Here is a 26,864-nt window from a genome sequence, read left to right as displayed (position 1 = left end):
CAAACCTGATCCAATTTTGTGCATTATCATGGATTTGAATGATCAAATCCTCTAGGCCATGATCATTCTCTAGTTTGTCAGTCAAGCCAAAGAAGTTTACAATTTGTGTCACATGTTCTCACAGTTCAGTATTCGCCACCATTTTTGTATAGCGCTACTCAAATACCAATTAAAAAAGAAATGATTTATTTTTCATAACAACACTGCTTAGCAGTCACGCTGTGCATCACAACTTCAACCATACAAACACCCCAATGTCTAAGTATTTAGACAAGTATAGGGCAATGTAGAAAAAGTAGGAACAAAATAGTTTACAGGAACAAAGTTCCAATACTTTTATTAATCTCTCAAAATTTAAAAAGGAATATCCATGAATTTTTTTTAAGTCATAGAACAACTCTCTACTACCTTAGAATAATTTAGACAACATATATAATCTACATCGGTAGTTAGTTACAAAAAGGTTACAAGCAATTACAACTGGCAGTGTACCAGGCACATGCCTTTACAAAATTATCCAAATAAAACTAAGTACAAACTAAGAATCTAACATTTGGATAATATTTAAATTTCAAACTCAATTTCCCCATTGCCATGCGCATGAGCAGTCCTTAGCCGAATTTCCATGCCTTGGAATATTTTGAGCACTTCAAACACTTGGAATTACTTCAACTTCTACTGATATCATACATTCAAATGCAGTCTGGGCTTGCCTTTGCCAAACCAATGTTTCAACCTTGCCTAGCCAATGCCACTACTTGCATGTATGCTCTCAAGGTATTATGTGTCTGTATTACCTACTGCACCTAAGGCTACTTTTCCATTGCTACAGCACCTTAGTCATAAGTTGCATACTAACACTTAGTCATTATAGCTATATGTGTTGTTTCCACAGCCCATGTCAAGTTCAATGCACACTTTGACATGCCTCGTCATTAATTAGACTAAGGATCTAATAGTAGGCCATAGTAGTGCCATCAATGATTGACATAGGCTATGGGTATTAACGTCGGTTATGGGTTTTGTGTGTTGGGTACCTGCAAATATCAGTTATGGGGCACATGGCCCTGCTAATGTCACTCATAGGACACATCCTCTCCCTTGATGATGTCTATTATGGGGCACAAGCCCAATGTTTGATATGAGTCTCATGCCCGCCCATGTCGATGTTGCTCTTGGGGTGCATGTCTGCCCCTACAAATGTTGATGGGGAGCATGCCTGCCACTATCTATGTCATTCATGCCTGCCTTTAAGGATGTTGCTCATAGGGTGCACGCCTGCCCAGCCAATGTCATCTTTAGGGTGTATGCCTTTCCTTTCCTGCTGATGATGGCCATGGGCACTTGCCTGCCCTACCCCTTCTGACATCGGGCATGGATGTTAGGCGTATGCCTGCATATGTCACTAGATAGCGGCCACATATCATCGCATATATCACTTGACATTAGAAATGCACTTGCCAGCCATGTGACATGTCACCGTGCATCGACATTGCTTTCAACATGTCATTATGCACTAGAATTGCACTTCATAGACCAAAAAACTCTAATTACAACATCATTATTATGCACAAAAGGCCACTTAGAACTTGAATCTCGTGCTTGGGCTATGACGTTACATGTATATGGTTCAGCGAACGTATACTTTCAAAACATATGTGATTTTTGAAGTAAGTTTTGCGTAAACCTACTTTAGAAAAAGTTAGGAAAATAATTAAATTGGAGGGGGGAAGTTAGAGCGACAAAGGGCTCAATCTTAGTGGATCGTGATAACAAGACCACTCTGCCACTTCTAATAACACAATCAATGGAATGGGCTTGACAGAATAAGTGGGGAAAGAAGACTCTATTAAGCTTGACTCTAATCCGACTTTGTGAAATGACTTACGAGGTATAGTATAAGTGAGAGTCAAAAGGCAAAAGTGAAATACCATTACCATTTTGGTTATTCTATGAACAGAAAGCAAGGCACTGCCCCTCTTTTTAGGCCCAATGCTTGCTTTGCAGGCCGATCTGAGGTGACTTTCTTTGACTCTTTTCAAAGTGTCGATATGCTAATTGACTATGTAAATGGGTATTGGGTAATGAGAATCCCGTGTAGATGAGGCAATGAGCATCTATGCAAAATACTCGTTTTGTTCACTAATACTTACCCAGATTTGTAATATCAGGAAGTTAGAATGATCATGATTTTATTGTCCTCATTATATTGCTGATTATTCTGGTTCAGTTATGATCGTATTTGTTGAGGAATGAATCAGGTAAAGGATTTACGTGTATTCGGCATTGCAACTCATAAACAGGACGTGAAAATGGAGGAAGTAAAAGGATAAATCCCCGTAAAGGGTCATCCAAGATATTTCCGAATAAAGAGTTATCCCAGTAAAGGATATTGATCACCCAGGACATTTTCCTGTACATGATGAATATATGGATCTCGCGAGTCCCATGTGATCCCAGCTAAATTGTACAGCACGAGTTTGATTGAGAGATAAATGTGATAATGAGCTATTCATTAAACGTAAGAGTGACAGAATAAAGAAAAATAAAGTCTTACCATGCACTCCCAGTTCGCAAACGGTAAAGATAAATATAGAAGGCCTCAGGAAGCTATTTGCCTCCAATTAATAACGAATCAACAAGCAAAAATGAAAAAGGAGAACTTTCAGCCAGTGAAGAAGGAAAGATGGTATTGCCTTGCATGTAACTAAGCAAGTCGTACAAAATAAGGTACACACTTAACAGTAGCAGTACTTCCAGTAAAATGCCACAGAGCTACTAAAAATGGCCCCCCGACGATATTTCATTGGCATGAGAATGACAGGTCCGCAACATAAAACCCTGTAAGATTTTCAGGATCTATGAGCACCTAACATTTTAAGGAAACATATAAAACTTGATGATTCTAACTGGTTTGCAACTAATATATTGAAGAAAGATTAAAAGGGAAGTCCCTCACGAACATGCAAAAAGATCCTAAACCCAAAAGTTAGACACTCTTTACTTTTGAATCTATATTTTCTTCTATATTGACATGTTTGAATCTATAATTTCTTGCCCTGTATATTGTTCCATAGGCATATGTTGCATATATGTTAATCAGAGATCTCCTATCTAGTCAGCAAATCTCAATAGTGGTAGCTTATTTTCAGTTTCAAATGTGAGGCCGATGTAGAATGCCAATTTCACTTGTGTGACCATAAAGCTTAAGCAGAATCTGCAAGAACAATATGAACGTATGTGCGCGCGCGTTTGTGTGCGTGTGCGAGAGAGAGAAAACGTAGAAAAAAAAACCTGGTACTCAACAAAGAGGAAATGGTCGTATCATATTCTATTGTTCCATGGACAACGATATATATTCATGACTTCAGTAAAGCCACAGCACAGAACACACACAAAGCAAGCAACTTTAAGCAAGAAGTCTGATTTCACCACCGTCACTATAAGATAATCAAATACAAGGAGTCTGATTTCACCACCGTCACTATAAGATAATCAAATATAACGAGTCTGATTTCACCACCGTCACTATAAGATAATCAAATACAACAGTAAATCCATTTAGCATGTAAACTTCTTAGGGGATCAAGAAACAACTCATTTCCTGCGTTGCCTTACCCTCTATTGTCTACTGCCCCAAAAAAATGAAAATCCTAATTGAGTAGCTCCTGGGTACCCATTTCACCAATCGTTTCATTCTGTTCCTAGCTTACAAGTTCAATTGAAATGAGGCTTACAAGTTTAATTGAAATGAAGGCAGTGAGTAAAGCAAACCTTTAACAGCAAAACCAATGAAGGATAAATAATTGGCACAAACCTAGGAATAACCTCGCATAACAGATTTATCAACTTAATGCATACAACCCGGAAGGGCCTGGGAACAAGAGTACAGAGGTTTTATCCCTATACCCATGCCAAACTAGACAGAGCAACCTAAATTATATCTCCTTGGCACATGCCATTTAAGGCCCAAACCCCTACCCCCTACCAAAACTAATTGTATGGATTCCATTGTTAAAAGCACCTGCCCATTGACTTTCATCTATCAATGAAACATCACTTACCAAAAAGTCCTAATCATCCCCATCACTGCTCGTTTGAGATTCTACATCTCTGCCATACATAACTTCATCTACCTCATCATCCTCACTTTCATCCATCTGCCCCTCAAGTGTTAATGCTGGGGCTTTCTTATTATCAGCCTTCTCGATCTGGTAAAAAGTAAGAACAGATAAGGATTCATGCAAAAATATGTAATGGACCAAGTTTCTTTTACTATTGAAGTAACCAACCTGTGCCATTACGAGTTGCAAACGGCCAGATAACTGCAATAAATAGTTAAGGGCTGCCACCTTTGACTTGGAAAGCTGAAGAAACAAAAACGATTGAAGTTCCTAATTAAAAGTTTTTCAGTCTTAACATATAGAAATAGTGAGTTTTTATCATCATGAACAAATAAGAAAATCAACAACTACTGAGAGACAACTAATTATGGTGACAAATTCTTCAAAACAGTAGGAAAACAGGGGTTGGTCAGGCCCATTGTTCCAAAAGCCAGAGCTCCATTGGAGATTCGATTCATTGGAAATAGACACAAAAATGTGGCACCTATAATACATAATATCATGTTGTGCATTATATAGCATGTTGCGATTTGGCACTCTATTTGTTGCAGATCCATAGAAATGAATATGCCTACTAGCGCAGACGTAAGTGTCAGTTCATCAAAGGAATAAAACATTTAAAGCGTAATAGGAAATTGACTAAACCTCAAGATTTGTAAACTAACCGATTTTAAGCAGAATTTTACTTCAGTTACCTAACTAATGAATATTGGACTGAAACAAGTCCAAAAGAGAGGGAATGGATTATTTATATAGCCAACCCCCACTAATTTTGGATTAAGCCATCAAACAAATCATTTAGACTGTAAAATGATTCCCATTTCTCTTTGATTTTTTGGTCATTTTCTAACTTGTTTGGTGATTGTGAGAAAAACTAAAGAGAAGATTATTATTGAATTGTGTATCTAACTTATTACATTGAGAACCTATTTATAGACACTACATTAGTCCTTTTCCAACTAGGACACTACATTACAATTCTTTTCTAATCAGGAATCTATATGATATTTCTATTCCTACTCATATTCTAACACTCCCCCTCAAGCTGGTGCATACAGGTCATACGTACCGAGCTTGTTACAAATATAATTAATACCAGGACCAGTGAGGGAATTGGTGAAAATATCTACAAGTTGATCACTTGATTTCACAAATATTGTAACAATATCTCTAGAAAGATCTTCTCTCTCACAAAGTGAATCAAACTCAATGTGCTTAAACCTCTCACACCAGATTTGATGCGATATATGAAGAGCCGTTTGGGTATCACCTACGACTTCCATTTGACTGATCACTCCCAATTTTAGCTCTCTCAGCAATTGTTTAATCCAAACTAGCTCACAAGTGGCTATCGTCATTGCTCGATATTCTGCTTCTGCACTTGATCGAGCAACCACACTCTATTTCTTACTTTTCCAGGACACCAAATACCTCCTACTAAAACACAACCAGCTATAGAACGTCTATCCAAGGAGATCCTGCGCAATTAGCGTCTGTATATCCAACGATTTGCTCATAACCTCAATCCTCGAAGCTAGTCCTTTACTTGGAGCTGACTTAATATATCGCGCAATACAAACAACTGCATCCCAATGACTATCACATGGAAAATCTATAAACTGACTTGTAACACTCACCAGGTCTGGTTACCGTGAGATACTTCAACTAACAACTAGACGCTTATATCTTCCAGGATCATTGAGTGGCTCCCCGTCGTGACAGGAGTTTAGTATTTAGATCCATAGGCATGTCAATAGGTTTACGTCCCATCATTCTTATTTCCTCGAGAATGTCTAAGGCATACTTGCGTTGCAAAATAACAATACCTGTTCTAGACTGAGCAATTTCAATGCCCAAAAATACTCCACTCTATCGAGGCCTTTAGTCTGGAAATGTTGAAAGAGGTGTTGCTTCAAACTAATGATATTATCTTGATCATTGCTGGTAATAACGATATCATCAAAGTAAACCACCAAATAAATACATAGATTAGAAGTAGAATGTCGATTAAACATAAAGTGATCTGCTTTACTATAAATCATGCCAAACTCCTAAATTATTATGCTGCACTTTCCAAACTAGGCTCGAGGAGACTGTTTTAGACCATAAAGTGACCGACGCAACTGACACACCAGACTAGACTCCCCATGAGCAACAAAACCAGATGGTTGCTCCATATAACTTCCTCCTCAAGGTTACCATGGAGAAAGCACTCTTAATATGGAGAAAGCATTCTTAATATCCAACTGAAAAATAGGAAAGTGTCGAATAGCAGTCATGGATAAAAAAAGACGAACATATGCTATTTTAGCCACGGGAGAGAAAGTATCACCATAATCAAGCCCAAATATCTGAGTATACCCCATGGCAACAAGGCGAGCCTTTGAAATCCACCTCGAATTCAGAGCTCAGCTTGATTATGTACACTTGAATCCATTCTGCAATGTTTTCTTCCTGTTTAATACCTTCTGTTGGTAATTTCGTTCTAATATGGATAGCCTCATCCCCGATGTGATTCACTGCTTCAAATTGGTCATTTAGTTACATGGTTGATGTCTTGCCTTTGCCTTATTGTTTTGACCCTTGCACCATTGCTTTCTCTGTCGATTTGACGTGTTGATCATCTGGGCTCTCCTTCTCCACCTCAATTAACTCCATATCGACTATTGCAAGTTTCTGATGGGAGATATTTGCTTGAATTTCTATATCCATAGTTATATTTTCCTTTTGGCCCACTTTGTCTCAATGTAGCCACCACAAAGGTCACCAATCTTTTTGAAGATGCTCTGCGACCACAAACATAGTGGAAGCCCTAAGATTCTGACCCACACCCAATCTCTTGTGATATTTTCCACCCAGCAGCCCATAAATGGGTTCCACAATTCAAGTGTCAACTTGGGGTGTGTTTGGTATGAAGGAAAACATTTTCTGAAAAATATTTTCCAATTTTCTCATGTTTGGTTGGCTTAAAGATTTTGGAAAATGTTTTCCAAATCAACTTATTTTCCTCAAATCTAAGGAAAATGACTTTCCTTCAAAAAGTAAGGAAAACATTTTCCAAAATTCTCTTTCAACCTCACTTTAAATTGAAATATTCACACAACTCTCAAAATCACCCATCCCTACTCCGACCCTCAATCCCCCACCCCTACCACCACCCCAGCCCACCACCACCCTCACCCGCACCCTACCACCCCAATTAAAAAAGATATTTAAATTTTTTTTCTTATTTCACCCCCTACCCAAAACTACTCTCTTTCTCTTTCCAATTTTTTTTTTAATTTTTTTTAAAAATTCAAACTTTTTTCTTACCTCCCCTACCTGACCACCTTACCAACTTCCTCCCCACCCCATCTCCCACCCCAAAAAAAAATTAAAATTTATTTTTTGAAAAATTTTAATTTTTTCCTTACCCCACCCTCACTCCCCTACCCCGACCCCCACCCCCATTCAAAAAAAATATTTCAAATTTCTTTTCTTACCCCACTCTTACTCCCGTACCTCTACCCCCACCTCGTACTAGCCCCCTCCCCCCTCCGAAAAAACTGTTTGTTTAAAAATCAAAACTAGTTTCTTAACTACCCTTACTAACTATTTTGACAACCCCAATCCCCACCTACCAACCCCCTCTTCAAAAAAATATTAATATTTTTAATTTGTTTTCTAAAAAAAATCAAAACTTTTTTCTTATACCACCCTTTTTATCATTTTCGTTCTCATTATTTTTGTTAAATATATACAAATATATTTTAAAAACATATACTTATCCAATTTGCATAACAAACACACGAATATAAGTAAGAAATAACTTATTTTCTAGAAAATATTTTTCCTCCATATCGAACACCCTAAAAAAAAAATTTTTGGAGATCAAAAATTATTTTTTTTAAATGTATTTTTACGGTTTAGCTAAATACTAAAATCTATTTTTTGAAAAATATTTTTTCTTTCACCAACCAAACACTACAAAATATTTTCCATTCACCAACCAAACATAGGAAAACAAGTAAGAAATCAACTTGTTTTCCAAGAAAACATTTTCTATTTTCCTTCATACCAAACACACCCTTGGTCTTTTTCAGCTCCGGCTTTCATTCAAGACATGTTCTGCTAGTTTCTTTAAGGGAAACTCGAATAAAAATAGCCCATTTATTGTGAAGGCATAAATTCCTCCGGGGAGTTACAGGCCCATATCCTGACCTCATTCAGAGTTGGGGTCTCGTGTGCCACCGTTTAAAATCTATCCTTGAGAAATATAAGAGAAGAAACATCATTGAATTGTTGTATCTAAATTATTACATTGAGACCCTATTTATAGGCACTACATTAGACTTCTTTTCCAACTAGGACACTGACATTATAATCTTTTTCCAAGTAGGGCACTGACATAACAATCCTAGTAGGATTCTATATACTTTTCTTATTCCTACTCATATTCTAACACTCCCCCTCAAGCTGGTGCATACAGGTCATATGTACTGAGCTTGTTACAAATGTAATTAATACAATCAATGTTAATGTGCTTAGACCTCTCATAAAATACCGGGTTTGATACGATATGAAGTTTCATTTGGCTATCTCACATATAAGTTCCATTTTATTGATTATTCCCAATTTTAGCTCTCTCAACAACTATTTAATCCAAACTAGCTCATAAGTGGCTACCGCCATTGCTCGATATTCTACTTCTGCACTAGATCAAGAAACTACACTTTGTTTCTTACTCTTCCTAAACACCAAGTTACCTCCTACAAAAACACAATATACGGATGTAGAACGTCTGTCACAAGGTGATCCTACCCAATTGACATTTGTATATCCAACGATCTACTCATGACATCGATCCTCGAAAAGCAATCCTTTACCTGCAACTGACTTAATATATCGCATAATGTAAAAAACTGCATCCCAATGACAATCACAAGGAGAATTCATAAACTGACGGACGACACGAGATGGGAAATGTCAGGTCTGGCACTATGAGATAATTCAACTTACCAACTAGACGCCTATATCTTCCAAGATCATTGAGTGGCTATCCCTGTCCTGGCAAGAGTTTAGTATTCAAATCCATAGAAGTGTCAATAGGTTTACATCCCATCATTCATGTCTCCTCGAAAATGCCAAAGGCATACTTGCATTGCGAAATAACAATACCTGATTTGGACTGAGCAACTGTAATACCTAGAAAATACTTCCGTTTGTCAAGGTCTTTAGTTTTAAAATGTTGAAAGGAGTGTTGCATCAAACTAATGATATCATCTTGATCATTGTTGGTAATAACAATATCATTAACATAAACTACCAAATAAATAGATAGATTTGGAACAGATTGTCGATAAAACACAGAGTAATTTGCTTCACTACGAATCATGCCAAACTTCTGAATAACTGCACTGAATTTTCCAAACCAGACTCGAGGAGATTATTATAGACCATAAAGTGACCGACCCAATTGACACACCAGACTAGACACCCCCTAGCAACAAAATCAAGTGGTTGCTCCATATAAACCTCCTCCTCAAGGTCACCATGGAGAAAAGCATACTTAATATCTAATTGATAAAGAAGCCACTGCCGAACAGCAGCCATGGATAAAAAAAGACTAACAAATGCAATTTTAGCCACGGAGAAGAAGTATCACTATAATCAAGCCCAAATATCTAAGTGTACCCCTTGGAAACAAGGTGGGCCTTAAATCGATCAATTTGGCCGTCCAAACCAACTTTCACTAGACAAACCCAACGACAAACAACGGTCGAGTTACCTGAAGAGAGAGGAACAAGCTCCCAAGTACCACTCACATGTAAAGCAAACAACTTATTTTAAGGTGGCTCCCGGAAGAAGAACAAAAATTATTTCAAGTTTGAAAATTAGTGGTTAAGCATTGAAGCTTCACAGAAAAAGCGGCGCGGTGACCTCTTTTGATTTCACTGGGAGGCTTGATTTTATCTTTGGCTTCCAAATTAAAAGCTCTGAAACATAAATTAAAGGAGTGGAGCAAAACTCAGCAAGGCAATCTGGGACAACATAAGAGAGAATGGTTGGAGAAATAAGCTTCTCCGGAAACAATTGCCATCGACAGAGGTTTAACTTTAGAAAAATCAGTTGACAAGGCAAGTGTCCTCGTGAAATTTAAGGAGTTGATTAAGAATGAAGAGATCTAATGGAGACAAATTCAAATCATTGTGGCTAAAAGAAGGGGACAAGAACACCAAGTTCTTCCATGAGATGGCCAATGTACGTAAGGGATATAACAACATTGATTAGCTACTATATCAAGGGAACACAATCCAAGTTCTTGTTAGGATCCAAGGAGAAATTGTGGATATCTATCAGAAGCTATACTAAAGGAAGTAAAGTGGAGACCTAACGGCCATTTCACAAATTGTCCAAAGTTGACAGTGGAGGAAATGGAAGACTTAGAAAAGAAATTTGAAACGATGAAGTGTTGCGTTGTTTAAACTAGTGTGCAATTGATAAAGCACTTGGACCAAATGGCTACACTTTGGGGTTTCACATAAAATGTTAGGAGGTGGTGAAACATGATATTATGCAGACCTTTCAGAAGTTCTTTGAGCAAGAAAAATTTGAAAGGAGCTTTAATGCTACTTTCATAGCTTTGATTCCTAAGAAGAAGGGTGCCAAAGAATTAAGAGATTTCAGACCTATCAGCCTAGGTAGTGTTCATTAGCTTTTCTCTATATGCTCACTAAAAAAATGAAAACAGTGATGGCAAAACTTGTGGATTCTCAACAGTTGAAATTTATGCAAAGACTACAGATTATGGATGTTGCTCTCATAGCCAATGAAGTAGTTGATTCCAAGCAAACTTTGAAGAAACAAGGAATTTTATGCAAACTTGACATTGAAAAGTATATGATCATGTCAACTAGGGATTTCTTATTGGGTTTCTAGAGAACATGGGGTTTGGGCAGAAATGGAGACAGTTGATCTATTACTGCATCTCAACCGTCAATTTTTTAGTCCTTATGATAGCAATCTAGTAGGTTTCTTCAGCTCACAAAGGAGTCAAAGACAAGGTAACCCCTGTCATCTTTCTTTTTCATACTGGTAATGGATGGGCTACACAATATGATAAAGACTGCAAATAGAGAAGGCTAGTTAAGGGGCTTTAAGGTTGCTAGAGCTAGAAAGGAAAGCATGGAGATAACTCACCTTCAACATGCAGATGACACTCCTATATTCAGTGAAGCGGTAGAGGAACATCTCAAAATATTGAGATTGATATTGGTCATTTTTTAAGGTATGTCAGGTCTACATGTGAACGGGAGAAAAAGTTTCCTCTATCCGATCAATAGGGTACCAAACTGAAGACGATTTAGGGGATGGCGTGAGTGCTCTGCCTAGCATTTATCTTGGTTTGCCATTAGGGACAAAGTCTAAGTCTATGGAAATCTATAATGGTATAACTGAGAAATGAGAGAAGAAGTTAGCAAGATGGAATATCTCTCCTTAGGTGGAAGACTGACTCTGATAAATTTTGTACTTGATGCACTTCCTACTAACGCTTTGTTAAAAAGCAATGATTGTTGAGAAGAGACGTGGGATTTGGGGATCAAGAACTTGAAGAATTAACGTAAAGACCTTACTCCTTAAGAGTGAAATGGCTTTGGAAGCATGCAAATGAGAATCAGAATCTATGGGGCAAAGTAATTAGAAGCAAGTATTGGGAATATGATAACTAGATGAAAAAGGAAGTGACTACACCTTACAGTGTTAGTTTATGGAAGTCCATCAGAATGCTTTAAGATGAATTCAAAATTTAAGTGGTTGATGGAGCTAACGCTCTCTTCTGGAAGAATGATTGGCATGTAGCAGGCAACATGGAGACCCTATTTCCTGATGTTTAGTCTTGTCATACACCGGAAGAGCACAATAGCAGGATTGTGGACACCTCAAGGGTAGAATTTTGAGTTCAGGAGAAATCTTAATGATTGGGGAATTCAAAAGAGAGAGGAGTTTTTTAGCACTACTAACCAGTTCAATGGACTAAAGACTGGACAAAACATGTTACAATGGCAAGAAATAGCATGGGGAATTTCAAAGTTAGCACAGTCTACAAGAACAAACAGCCACAGAAACGGAAACATATCTGGAAAGCTAAATTCCCAGAAAAAGTAGCATGCTCTGTATGGTTATCAGCAAAGGAAGTTGTGCTGACCCAAATTTTACCGTGTTTAGATGTTTCTTCTATTGGGAAGATATAGAAACAGTAGTCCACCTTTTCATACATTGTAAGCTAACTAGCCAACTGTGGAGGCAATTCGTCAGCCTCGAAAACATTGCTTGGGCCATGCCTGGGAGAATCTAAACAGCTGGAAAGAAACAGGAGTACATGCAAAGGATAGGAACAACTGGAAAATAGTTTTTGCTACTATTTGGTGGACAATTTGGAGAGAGAGGAACCTTAGGGGTCGTTTGGTAGAATGCAATAGTAAAAATAATGGATGCATTAGCTTTGTGTATTACTGTAACGCCCCGAATCTGGTACCCTGAATGCTACACGGTGCTCATGACCCCGAAGGACCACAAGCTAACCCAATACTGATATTTGCATCTGTACCCTGCATAATATACTGTATGATTGCAGAAACATGAACTGAAAGGTCATAAGGTTCAAGACTATAACATAACTGATAAAGATAGAACATCTGAATGGGGTATGAAATACCCAAAACAAAACTGAAATAACATGATAGTCTGAACATGATAGTTTGGAAAGCCTCTAACAGACTGAACTGTCTGAATGAGGAATTGATGGGTCATGTCCCAAACTAACTCCAACTAATAAATTTCTTAATGAGATAATAAATAAATGATCATGTCCTCGAGAGATGAGGACTCACTGCTAACTTTGACTGCTGAGACTGGAATGTTACTGATGCTCTAGAACTCGTGCTTCTGAACCTATGGTATAAAACACCATAGCGCAAATGCGTCAGTACTTTCAATGTACTGGTATGCATGTGAGGTAGGCTGAATGCATGGGGTTCATATGCAAGAATAATACTAGCTAACTGACTATTATGAACGTGACAATACATGCATGAATAATAGTAACTATGTCTGAGATCGTGATAACATGAATTTACTGATAACTAACATGACTGATAACTGAGTTCTGATGGCTGATATAACTGATAACATGAGTGACTGTATCTGACAGTCCTGAATCTGATGGAACTAGCTCAGTTTCGTACTGTTCTGATCTGACAGTCCTGAATTCTATAGAACTATCTGAGTTTTAATACTGAGACTGATTGACTGTATCTGACAGTCCTGATTCTGTAACTGAAACTGTGAGTAGTTATCTAACCGACATGCCCCAAATAACGCATTATAACTGAGTTGGGGTCCAATCTGTAACCCCAATTGGAAGGGTGTCAATACCGCGCCACTGGTAAGGACAAGCTATGAGTGACCCTCATCTGACAGTGTCCCCAAAAGAGAACGGTGGGGCCCTCATCTGACAATGCTTATCCACCTCATCAACCCTCATCTGACAGTGTTGATGTCTCAACCTATGTTGGCTACATAGTTCTGGAACGCAAGGATGACTTCTAAGAATCACACCCTCATCTGACAGTGTGTTCCCATCCTTGGGTTCACTTGGTTCTAATCCCTACTCCCATCTGAATAGACACTGATCATGGATTACTGAACTGAACTAGACTGAATTAACTGAGTTCCATTGACTAATGGAATAGTACTGAGATTATTGTATTACTGAGCTTTCCTGAGTCACATAACTGACTGAGTTCTATGGATCATGGCTTGACTGAGGTTATCGTGAAAACATGACACGAACTCTAGGTACACAGCTATATTTTTCGGGTACAAGTACCCCCAAGAATCAATGAAAGGAAACTGACAAGGCATGACATTCTTGAATACATGACAAACATCAACAATCCATAATACAATAATTGAAGATATTTCATGGGCATTTGATTGTCATAGCTTGGTATGTGAATAGAAAGCATGTATATATAGCATAATTTCATATGGCTAACTCATGAGCAATCCGACAAACAATTTCAATACATACGAATAGCATGGAAGTCATTTTGGATCACAATTAAGCTATAGTGCATAATTTCTATCCTCCTAGGCATTTTATCAAACACCTTGCATACACCCTCAGGGCATAGGCCTAATCATCAAATTGACACTTTTTTTTAATAAATAATTCAATTTATGAATTTCACTCACTTGCTAATGTAGTTTCATGAAAAACACATAAATATTCCAACTTGGGAATCATATAACAAGATAAACATGATTACAACCAACCCACAACATAAATATCCTGATTCATAATTTAAAATAGGGTTCTTGAGCTTTATGGATGAAAGGAATCCATAAATCAACACAACGCATACCTTAGTTTTTGATTTAGCGAAGATTGACGGAGAGACTTTCTTGAATTGAATCCCCAATTGAAACCCTAACTTATTCTTGAGAGAAAATTAAGAGAACTAGTATATTTTGGGTTCCAAATAATTGAATCTCGTGTTAAAGAGCTTAAATAGAGGTGGGAAATTGACCTTTTTAACCCTCAACGCGTCTTTCAATTTCAGTGAAATTTTCCCGAATTGGACCCCTGACGCGGCGCTATCGCGCCATGTCACTGGAATTTGACAAATGGGAAATTGAGGGATTGGAGTCATCGCATTGCCGCTTCATTTGCGACCTGGAAGTTCAGCGCGACGCGCCACTATCGCGGACCCCTACTGAAATTTGACAATTGTCATTTTCTCCTGTGGCGCAGAGCGCCACTGACTAATATGACGTTGTTTTACAACGGGAACTTGAAATAGTCATAACTTCTTACCCGGTTATCGAATTTAGGCGAATTTTATATCGATGGAAAGCTTATTGAATTTCCCACATGACAAAAAGTGAATCTTGAAAATTCCTCATGGAATAAACATCATTCAATTTAGAAGCTAATACTTGACATTCTTAGGACAAAATTAGTTAGGAAACTTCGGGGTATTACAATTACTAATACCTTATTCAGTACACTTTCTCATTCTACTATAATAACTAATGATTGCATTAGTTATACACTCTATTTGATTTTTAAGGAGTGTATTACTAATACATGGAAATCCATGGTATTAATAATGCAATAGATTCTTAATGCATGCATAAGCATGGTTAAAGACACAATTGTCCCTCAAAGAGTGTATTTGGTATGAAGGAAAATGTTTTCCATGGAAAATATTTTCCTAGAAAATGTTTTCCTGGAAAACAAGTTGATTTCTTACTTGTTTTCTTATGTTTGGTTGGTTGATGGAAAATATTTTTCGAAAAATATTTTCTAGTATTTGGTTGGTGAATGAAAAAATCTTTTTCAAAAAATACATTGTAGTGTTTAGCTAAAGCGTAAAAATACATTTTAGAATTCTTTTTTAAAAAATAAATTTAAAAAAAATTAAAGCTTTTTTGAGGAAGGGGGCTGGTAGGCGGGTAGGTGGGGGGTGTTAGAATAGGTAATAGAGGTGGGGTAAGAAGAAGTTTTGAATTTTTTTTGTTAAAAAAAAATTAAAAAATTGGCATCTGTGGGGGGAAGCGAGGGGGGTTAGTATGAGCTGGGGTCAAGGTAGGGGAGTGAGGAGGAAGGGGGAAGAAAAAAATTAAAAAGTTTTTAAAAATAAATTTAATTTTTTTGTTGAGGTTGTTGGGAGAGGGAGGGATTGGAAAGGGGGCTGGTAGGGGGAGGGGGAGGGTAGGGGTGTGGGATTAGAGAAAAGTTTAAATTTTTTAATAAAATGTAGATATTATTTTTGGAAACGGGCTGGTAGGGGTAGGGGTTGGGTGGGAACAGGGGATAGACTAAGAAAAAATTTTAAAATACCTTTTATAGGGGTAAGGGTGGAGTGGAGTGGGGGTAGGGGATGGACTAAGAAAAAATTTTGAAATACTTTTTAAAATATTTGAATTTTGGGGGTTGGGGTGGGGGTTAGGGTAGGGTAGAGGGTGGGGTAGAGGATGGGGTGGAGTAAGGGGTAGTGTCGAGGTGATAGGGTATTGGGGGCGGGGAGCGGGATAGATGATTTTAAGAATTATATGAACATTTCACCTTTAAAGTGAGGTTGAAAGAGAGTTTTGGAAAATGTTTTCCTTACTTTTTTAAGGGAAGTCATTTTCCTTAGATTTAAGAAAAATAAGTTGATTTGAAAAACATTTTCCAAAATATATAAGCTAACCAAACATAAGAAATCTGGAAAATGTTTTCTTTCATACCAAACACACCTAAAATCTTTTTCATATTCTCTCCACCATATTTATGGGGATATTTTTTATAGAAATTATGCAATTCATATTATTTTTAATACACCAAATCAAACATTGCATAAAAAATGTGCAAGCATAACTAACGCAAACATTACTAATACACCATATTTTGCACTATTCTTATACACCATACCAAATGATACCAAATGACCCCACTGAGTTTTTGAGAATATAGAGAGCAACATGCAGCTAGTTAAGCTAAACTGCATTTTGACTTTCTCCTTTTGGTGTAATCAGACATTCTACGGACACTCTCTCTATCATTGATGTCTCAAACTCATTACAGGGATAGTGATACGAGCATGGTTAGCATGGCAAACATTAGAAGGGGCTTCTGCATATGGATGATAGCTTGGAGTCCGAAGGATGCTATGGAGCAACAAATACACAAGGCCATGAGCAATCAAGATGTCATTTGGTCAATCAAGACAGGTCCTTGCGGGTTATTTCCTAAATAGCCACTTTGGGCTATTTTTGTAGTAATAGGCTATTTGTGTAAAGGCAAACAGTCTAAATAGTTGCCTTACTCATTTTTCATCCTTAGACTTCAATTATTTGAGAATATTACTCTGTGAGAGTGTTTTGGGGTGGAATCCCAATGGTGGTTTTTCAAATCCAAAAAATCCTTTTGCTAGGTATTGCCAAAGGGCCAATCCAGTTGCCGAGAAATGGGATACAGGGTACTCTCTTGTTTGGAAGCACATGATGAAAAACAAAGTCATTGTTAAGGCTCATATTCAGTGGTCTTTAAAGTCTAGGACCTGCAATTTTTGGTAGGATGATTGGTTAGGAGTGGGGCCTTTTGCTTATCACAGAAATCTCCCTCCTCCCTCCTGGGCTCAACAACATGACTGTTTCTCAGTTCTAGCTTAGGATTAGCTATTGTTTAGATTGGACTAATTAGTTTGGTGGAATCGCATTGTTGATCCAAAACTACTTGTCTTTCAATTTCATATCAATCACTCATTTGTGAATTCAAATCGAGTTTCTTTTTCTATTGAGATTGTTATTCTCCCTTGGTTTAATTGTTATTCAATTGAGTTAGACTTTCTTCTATTTTCTCATCTTCATTTCTTCTATTCTCATCTCGATTTCCTATCTATTCTTTATTTTGCATCGTGGATTCAAATCGAGTTTCTCTTTTCTACCGAAATTGTTGATTTGTGAATATTTAAGAATTGATTTTGTAGGATTTTAATTGATTTGATAAAATCAAATATTTTTTCTATAGATAGTTCAGGTAATTAGATCAAATAAGATCATATCTTGATTCTCATATCTGCTAGAATCAAGCGATTTTGATTATGTGTGTGTTTATTCTCCTGTACTATAAATATGTAGCTCTCAGATGAATAAAATGCACACTTTTTGTATAAATCTCACATGGTATCAGAGCAGTTTTATTCTTGTATTAATGATGACCTATGTTGCTCGAACTCGGTAGTTATACTGTCGAAACCGTCCCGACGCGACACCGATGCGGACACCGGTGCGGGATTCGTCTCAGATTCGGTCAAACGAATCCGGAGACGTTGACCAACATCAAGAAGAAAGTTGGCTTTGTTATCAAAAGGGAGAAAATCGGTGATTGTGATTGTTGTCGTCGGCGAAAGGGTTGTCGCCGGTGAAAGGGTTGGCGGCGGCGGAAGGGTTGTCGCCGGTGAAAGGGTTGTCGCCGGCGGAAGGGTTGTCGCCGGTGAAAGGGTTGTCGTCAGGGGAAGGGTTATCGTCACCGGAATTTCGATGGGGAAGAAAGAGAAAACGACAAAATGCTCATATCTGAGATTGTCGATTGTCGCCGGCAAAAGGGTTGTTGGTGGCGGAAGGATTATCATCGCCGAAATTTCGATAGGGAAGAAAGAGTAGAATGCACAGATCTGGTTGTTGGCGCTCACTGTTGGTGGTCCTATTTTTAAAAATTATATTTTTTAAAAACATAAATTATATTAAAAAGGTAAACCTAACTTATTTAGATCTGGTGAGTGTTTGGCTTTTCAAATACTTCTAATTAAAAAGAATTTATTTTTTTCTCATATAAAAAAAATACAACTAATTTAAAAAGTAAAATAAATTACCTTAAAAGTGAAAAAAGTAAAGAATATTTTTTTAGTAATAAAATTTCCTTGACACATAGGAAAAAGTAAATTGAAATGACTGTTTAAATATGGAACTATATTTATAATATTTAATTTTTTTAGCTGAATCCCCGCACCCATATCCATAATCGAATTCGCACCCCCGAATCTTAAAAATTAAATTTTAACGAATCTGACTCTCGGATCCACACCCATCTCGAATACCCGCACCCGAGTCCATGCAACTTAGATGATGACTAAAACAGCATTTGCTGGGCTACGTCACCCCTCGGCATTAACAGAAGCCGAGAGTTATGTTAACAAAGTCCCGATCGAGACAACAATGAACCACGGCGGCGATTCTTCTCAGTTTTCCTTTCAGCTTACTTCTCACAAGCTGAATGAAAAGAATTATTTGGAATTGGCACAATCTATCCGTTTGGCATTTGATGGTCGAGGGAAACTTGGGCACTTGACTAGAGAAACGAGAAATCCTAAACCAGAAGACTCAAAATGAACGCTTGGAGTTCAGAAATCTCGATGGTAATTGCTTGGCTACTAAACTCCATGGAACCTGCATAGATAAACCATATTTATTTCTTCCCACTGCTAGGAATGTCCGGGAGGCAGTGGAATGTCCGGGAGGCTGTTAGAGAGACTTAATCTAATGTAGAAAATGCCTCTCAGATTTTGAATTAAAAATTAAATTGTGGAACGCTAGGCAGGGAGAGAAATGTTACTCTTTACTATAATGAGATGGGTTCCTGTTAGATCAAAGATATAATGATGAATGAAAATGTTTGAATGATAGCGTAAAAGCAATGAAAAAGAAAGAAAGTGAGAGCATATATCTGTTTTTAGCAGGGTTGAACCAAGATTTTGATGAACTACATTCTGAATTTCTTGAAAAAAATCCACTGCCCACGCTGATTGAAACATTTTCAGAAATTAGGCGTGTAGAAACAAGGAGGAATGGTATGTTAAAAATAGATAACAATCTGGAAGCAAAAAATACAATCATCTGCTTTAGTTGCTGCAAAAATAAGAATGACAAGAAAATGAAGTCGTGGTGTGATTTTTGCAAAAAATACTGGAACACTCGTGAGACTTGCTGGAAAATCCATGGAAAACCACCCAACTAGAACAAAAAAAAAGGGCAGAAAACCACGGCAGCCAGGCCTTTCAGTGTACCAGCAAAGAACCGGGGCTGAAATCTTATTCAAAAATGCCACCACATTCACCAAGGAATAGCTAGAGCTGTTGCACAAACTTCTCCAATGTCAACTCTAATCCAATAAACCTAATCCTTCTACTCCCACTTGCTTTTACCCAAACAGGTAATGTACCATGTGCTTTTTTTAGTACAGATTCTACTAGTATAAACTCTTGGATCATAGATGCAGGGGCTAGTGATCACATGACATAGAACTTCCATTTTTTCTCAACTTATACTCCTTTAGCAGGATATACAGTTCGAACTATCTATGGAGTATTAGGCATCAAAATTTGGATATTTTTGGACGAGGAATAATTTTACTACTTGTCTTTCTCTTCTATCCAAAATAAAAAAGTCAAAGTTGCTGATGGTTGCTTCTCAGCAATAGCTGAGAAAGTGGCAGTCAAACTAACCCCATTTTTGACTTTTTTTTTTATGTCCTTCATGTTCCAAAATTGTCTCATAACCATTTGTCCATCAGCAAATTGACTCAAAACCTTATTGTCGTGCTATCTTTGACGATATTTCATGTGTATTTCAGGACGTCTCAAGGAGGATGATTGGCAATGTTAGAGAGTCTGAAGGCCTCTATTTTCTTGAAGATGGCGACAATTTAGTACTCCCTCCGTTTCAAAAAGAATGACCTACTTTCCTTTTTAGTCCATTTCAAAAAGAATGACCACTTTTCTTTTTTGGCAATACTTTAATTTCAACTTTCCATATGATATGTCTAGGACCACAAGATTAAAGAGCATTTTGGTACATTTGACACAACGTTCGTTTAAGGCCACAAGATTCAAAAGTATTCTTTATTTTCTTAAACTTTGTGCCAAATCAAAGTAGGTCATTCTTTTTTAAACGGAGGGAGTAAATTTTAGTTCAGCTTGTTTGAACTCTGTTCTAGTAGATAATAAAGTCATGTTATGGCACGATAGACTTGGTCATCCTAGTTTTCAATATTTGAAACTCTTGTTACCATAGTTGTTTGTGAGTAAAACTACATCCTCTTTTCAATGTGAATTTTGTGAAATGACTAAACACATACGTTCATCTTTTTCATCACAAAGTTACCATACCACAAAAACCTTTAAGTTAATCCATAGTGATGTTTGGGGACCTTCTAGGATAGCAATCGTAAATGGGAAAAGGTGGTTTGTGAGTTTCATAGATGATCACACTAAACTAACTTGAGTGTACCTATTGAAAGATAAAGGGGAAGTAAAACATATATTTCAGGCATCTTAGGTTATGGTTGAGACACAATTTCATGAAAAGATTCAAATATTTCGGAGTGATAACAGAAAAGAGTTTTTTAATGACCACCTAAGCAATTTTTTCACTTCTAAAGGAATAGTGCACCAAAATTCATGTCCTGATCCACCCCAACAAAATGGAGTAGCGGAGAGAAAAAATAGGCATCTTATGAAAGTAATGAGAGCCTTAATATTCACAAGCGGAGCCCCTAAATTTCTTCGAAGAAAAGCTTTTTTGACACTCACATATCTTATTAATAGGATGTCTTCCCGTGTTCTAGGTTTTAAAACCCCTTTCAGTATGTTCAAGACATACTTCCCTACTTCTAGATTGGCAACTGATCTATCTTTGAGAGTTTGGGGGTATAGTGTATTGGTTCATGTTCATGCTCATGTTCATGATCATAATAGGAGTAAACTTGATCCACGTGCTAAAAAATATGTTTTTTGTTGGCTATGCCCCTAGTCAAAAAGGTTACAAGTGTTATGACCCAATTACTAGGAAGGTTATTGTCACAATGGATGTCAACTTTTTTTAATCACAATTGTTTTTTGAAACTCGTCTTCAGAGGGAGAAACATAGTGAGGATTCGATGGATGATAAAGATCTTCTTGACCTCACATGTGAGAAACAAAAGGATCCATGTTTTATGATAGATACAAGAAATAGTTTTTAGGGGTAAAAACAACCTAGATAAGGTAAGAGATACCAACTTAAATAACGAAAATAAGGATACTGAGATAATAGAGTATTTTCATGATACAATTAATGACAAGAATAGGGAACAAACAAAGGAATTATAGTTTTACATGAGAAGAAACCGAAACCTAAGAAAAAGAATCAAGGACTCTCATCAGAACCAAATGTCTGCCCCACAAGATCTCACCGACACATAAGGTAATTCTCCAGAACCTAATTCTAATTTCCCCTTTGTTAGTTTAGACATTGATCTTCCAATTGCCAAACGTAGAGGGGTAAGAAAAGTCACCAACCATCCATCCATGTCAAAGTTTGTGTAATATAGAAACTTGTCCCCTTCCTATATAGCCTTTCTTTCTCAATTATCTGGAATGGAGATACCAAGAAATGTGCAGGATGCTTTGAACGTTCCCAAGTGGAAGGAGGCAATTCTAGAGAAGATGAACGCTCTGGAGATAAATGAAACTGGAAAATGGTGGAACTACCACGTGGAAAGAAAACTGTGGGTTGCAAGTGGGTTTTCACCATCAAAATTTAAATCAGATGGGTCCCTAAAGAGGTATAAGGCATGTTTGGTAGCAAAAGAATTCAGTCAGACTTACGGGATTGACTATTTTGAGACATTTGCTCCAGTTGCCAAGTTGAATTCAATAAGGGTTCTTTTGAGCATTGTTGCCAACCTTGATTGGCCCCTCCAACAACCAAACGTGAAGAATGCATTCTTGAACGGAAAACTCCAAGAAGAGGTCTACATGGACTCTCCTCCAGGTTTTGAAAAAAGGTATAGAACTAGAGTGCATAAGTTAAAGAAATCTCTCTACTGGCTCAAACAATCTCCAAGAGCTTGGTTTGAGAGGTTTACTCAGTTTTTGAAAAAATAAGGGTACACTCAAGGGCAAGCAGATCATACCATGTTCATTCGACATTCTCTTGAGGGAATGACAATTATCCTGATAGCGTATGTCGATGATATTATACTTACAGGAGATGACTTGTCCGAAATGAAGAAATTAAAGAAACAATTAGCCTCGGAGTTTGAGATTAAAGATATGGGCCAGTTGAAATATTTTCTTGACAAGGAAGTAGCGAGATCAATAGAAGGCATTATAGTGTCACAAAGGAAGTATGTACTAGATCTTCTAAAAGAGACAGGGATGAGTGGTTGTCGTCCAACTAAAACACTTATTGATCCAAATATAAAATTCACAAATAAAGGAGGAAATTTAGTTGACCACAATCAATATCAAAGACTAGTGGGGAAGTTGATCTACTTGTCACATACTCGACCTGATATAGCTTTTGTTATAAGCTTAGCAAGTCAATTTATGAGCTCTCCAAAGGATGAGCACCAAGAAGCGGTCTATAGGATCCTAAGATATCTTAAAAGTTCTCCAGGGAAAGGATTGTTTTTCAGAAAAAGTCAACATAGGGGCATTGAAAGCTTTCCAAATGCAAACTGGCAGGTTCTACTACAGAAAGTAGGTCTACATCTGGATATTGTATATTTATCCGGGGAAATCTTATGACCTGGAGGAGTAAAAAGCAGAATGTCGTAGCTCGCAGCAGTGCTGAAGCTGAAGACCGATCAATGGCCCATGGGATTTGTGAAATGATTTGGCTCAAGATGATGATGGACAAACTCAAAACATTTGGTTTGCCAATGAAGTTGTATTGTGACAATAAAGCAGCCATAAGTATTGCTCACAATCCAGTTCAAAATGATAGAACAAAACATGTTGAAGCGGATAGGCACTTCATAAAAGAGAAGATTGAAGAAGGAAGTGTGTGCATGCCTTGCGTCCCAATAAATCAGCAAATGGTAGATGTTTTCACAATAAGCTTGTTTAAACAAAAATTTGAAATTCTTGTAAGCAAGTTAGGCATGACGGATATTTACATGCCAGCTTGAAGGGGAGTGTTGATTTGTGAATATTTAAGATTTGATTTTGTAGGATTTTAATTCATCTAATAAAATCAAATCCGATTTGCTATAGATAGTTTAGGTAATTAGATCAAATAAGATCATATCTTGATTCTCATATATGCTAGAATCAAGTGATCTGTGTGTGTTTGCTTTCCTATACTATAAATTTGTAGCTCTCAGATGAATAAAATGTACACTGTTGGTACCAATCTCACAAAAATCTTTACTTTTCTCCCTTGGTTTAATTGTTATTCAATTGAGACCTTCTTTCTTCTATTTCTCATCTTCATTTCTTCTATTCTCATCTTCATTTCATCTATTCTCATCTCGATTTTCTATCTATCTTTTATTTTGTGTCGTTTTCCGCATTTCCGATATCGATTTTAGTCACTTGACTGAGTTAGTTATCAAATAAGACAGTAGATTTACAACTTTCGTCAATATGGTCAAAGTACAACCCATGTACTGGTTTAAAGAAAAAGAAACAATTACCATCAAAAAAAAAGTTGAAATAATGAGCCAGTTAGATAAACAAACAGTTATTTGAAACCACCTCCAACTATTATTTCAAGTTTCCGAAAGCAAATATATGGAAAATATTATTTCAAATCTTTGCCTCTAATGGAATTTGAACCTGGTCACCAGTGTTTGTACACACTTCATCGATCAATAGGTCACACCCCTGTAAACCCGGGTGACCTAATCATGTTGTTACTCATCTATACCTTAATGGCTTAATGCAATACTCATCCCAAGTCCTATAATATAGATGAGGAACACCATGATCTTGCCAGTATCACAATTTTTACTACAGTGATGACCATAGGCTGCCTCTTCGCAAAATAACCAATATTTTTTGTATAGATGTGTTGATACAGAATTTAGGCATGGTACGTTCGTCCGCTTCTCAACAAAAGATTAGTTATTAGTGTTTTTCCTAGACAAACTTTTGCATAACCCTGCTTATCTATGAAACCTTTCTCGATTTTGTCGCTTCTCGCTTCTTTGCCTAAAGCGACTGCTTCCTTCAATTTGCCTCACTTTACACTCAAAAAGTGGCATACCCTCTCCTCACCTCACGATGAAACGCTCACTTCTAACTATCTGCCTTTCTATACATATCATAGGGGAAACAATGTCTCTTCGATATGTAACACAATAACACTCATCACATAAAGTTGGGAACCAAAAGGAAGTAATTTATCAAAAAGATCGATCAGAAACAAGACTACAGAAAACATGAAACCATTTACATACTTGGCACCCCCAAAGTAATCCCATACTTCCCCAGCAACAGTAGCATTGTAGCAGCATATATCCTACCTTGTTCATGGAATCCAGAAGAGGCGTCAGTGGTTCCTGCGATGTAACAAATTCATTGTGGTTCACCATTATACAACATATCCATGGAAGAACATGTATTCCCATGCTTGATCTACAAAAAGAATACATGCAAAACCAAAAAAAGAATTAGGATATGCATAAAGATTTAGCTATCAATAACAAAACGATGTCTTCAACTGCTGAATGATTAGATCTGCAAAGTAAAATAGGAACTAGCCTTTTGACGTGTTACAGGAGTGCAAATTCTGATATAAATCTCCAAATCTATATCTCAAATTGGGGCAATGATTAGTTCTGCAACAATGTATTTAACAATGTCCATAAAGTAAAAAAATAGCTATCTTTAGAGTTACAGGAAGATGAATATTTCCAATATGAATTCCAAAATCTTAATCTAACCAAGAAACCCCCAGGCAGGTCACTGTTCAAAACTCGGTGAACAATGGACCTATCCCTCTACCCTTCTTCACTTAAACCAGGCTTTCGTCAGTGCCAGGTTCGAGCACGTGATGTGTACCTAAATACACATCACTCTCTGCAATTACCACTAGATCAAAGCCCTAGGGCTATTTGTTGGTAGTATTTTTGAAGTAGCTTAAAAAAATTTCAATTCATCTCAAATTCAAATGATTTATGTCCAAGAAGATTCAGTGGAATAAATTTAACTCCAGGAATTGAACCAGGCCATTCTTTAACGGACTTACTCAAAAAAGGGTACCAGTTTTTGTGGTGCATGCAAGTGAGATAATTTTCTTTTCAACATAGCTACATCTCTTTTTGGGAGACGTCTCCCTGTTTTTTGTTCCATTTTCAAGTCCCTGAACTTATGAAGCCTTGTTCCTGTAATCGGCCAATTCATTAACACACGGCCAAGCCACTTTTCCCCATTCATTAGATAGAGAAGATCACCAAGATTTTGTGATCCAGCTGCCAAATTTATTCCAATTCCAAGAGCTCGGATCGAATAGGTATTAACATGTTGATTCAGTCATCAGTACGGATTCAATTCAAGCTCTCTCATTGAGAATGCTTATACAATGAGCATTCTCAATATGCATGTAACTTGTTTTTCTCTTTATTTTTTATAAGCCCTTTCCTTTGGGTTATTTTTTATTTGTATCCACTGCAGTACTCTAATTCCCTTACTTTTAGAATTTCTCTTTGTTTTATACAAGCCCTTATTATTGAATTGTGTCCACTACAGTACAACAACTCTCTTACTTTAGAATTTCTCTTTATTTTATATACGCCCTTTCCTTAAGGTTATTTTTGAATTGTGTCCAATGCAGTACTCTAACCCTCTTACAATGTAATACATTATATGAAGCGAGGTTCATGATTCCCCTTTCTTTTCTCCAGTGAGGGGATGCATGCATCTCCACGCCTGAGGTAAAATATGGAGTCAAAAGGTGCAATCTTTTTCAAGGGTTTAAAGATCCCACCTGGACTGCCATGCGTCCACCAAGGCTTTCAATAAGTTGTAAGCATCATGCGGTTCCATGGATAAAATAGCTGCTTTCATCTGTGTTCAATGAATATAGTTAAAAACAAATTATCCCGGATATTTTAACATAAAAAGTGACCAAATCAGACCCAAAGTGTCAGTATTCCAAGAGATACGGACCTTCTTCTGTGGCACACTAGCACCACCACTTATTCTTTTCAAAACCTTATCATCAAGAATTGAGGTAGGCGAGAGTTCATAGTCGTTGCTAATTATACCCAGGGATCTTAACTGGTCCTCCATGCAAATTGTGACCTCATCTTCCCCTTGTTTAACACTGACATCTGTAAATAGCAGTAAAGCAAAAGTCACCATGTTCAGAAGTAAACATTTAGGTAACATCTTTATTGTATCATGGAGACAAAAGGAGAAAAGTTAACTGAGACAATGTTCTAAC

At 37.2% G+C, this 26,864-nt stretch overlaps 1 protein-coding gene across 7 annotated transcripts in view; it reads right to left on the bottom strand.

Annotated features, from left to right (window-relative positions):
- Positions 1–2,673: 2,673 nt before the first annotated feature.
- Positions 2,674–26,864, bottom strand: part of LOC107858431 (WD repeat-containing protein 43) — a 28,534-nt gene continuing 4,343 nt past the window's right edge. The window contains exons 8-13 of one of the 7 annotated variants that reach the window (XM_047405745.1): positions 26,588–26,751; positions 26,406–26,485; positions 24,877–25,054; positions 4,293–4,367; positions 4,065–4,211; positions 2,674–2,841 (exon numbers count right to left, since the gene is read on the bottom strand). In XM_047405745.1, the coding sequence (XP_047261701.1) occupies positions 4,074–4,211; positions 4,293–4,367; positions 24,877–25,054; positions 26,406–26,485; positions 26,588–26,751 (635 nt within the window). In that variant the 3' untranslated portion in view covers positions 2,674–2,841; positions 4,065–4,073. Of the gene's footprint in view, positions 2,842–3,975; positions 4,212–4,291; positions 4,368–9,122; positions 9,309–24,876; positions 25,055–25,180; positions 25,258–26,405; positions 26,486–26,587; positions 26,752–26,864 lie in introns of those variants that run through there. The other 6 variants (XM_016703081.2, XR_001670960.2, XM_016703082.2 and 3 more) reach the window with 6 other exon arrangements.

The sequence above is a fragment of the Capsicum annuum genome, chromosome 2, assembly GCF_002878395.1.
Source record: "Capsicum annuum cultivar UCD-10X-F1 chromosome 2, UCD10Xv1.1, whole genome shotgun sequence".
In the NCBI taxonomy this organism is placed as follows: domain Eukaryota; kingdom Viridiplantae; phylum Streptophyta; class Magnoliopsida; order Solanales; family Solanaceae; genus Capsicum; species Capsicum annuum.
The sequence above is the reverse complement of the archived record's forward strand: the minus strand, read 5'-3'. Positions and strand labels throughout refer to the sequence as shown.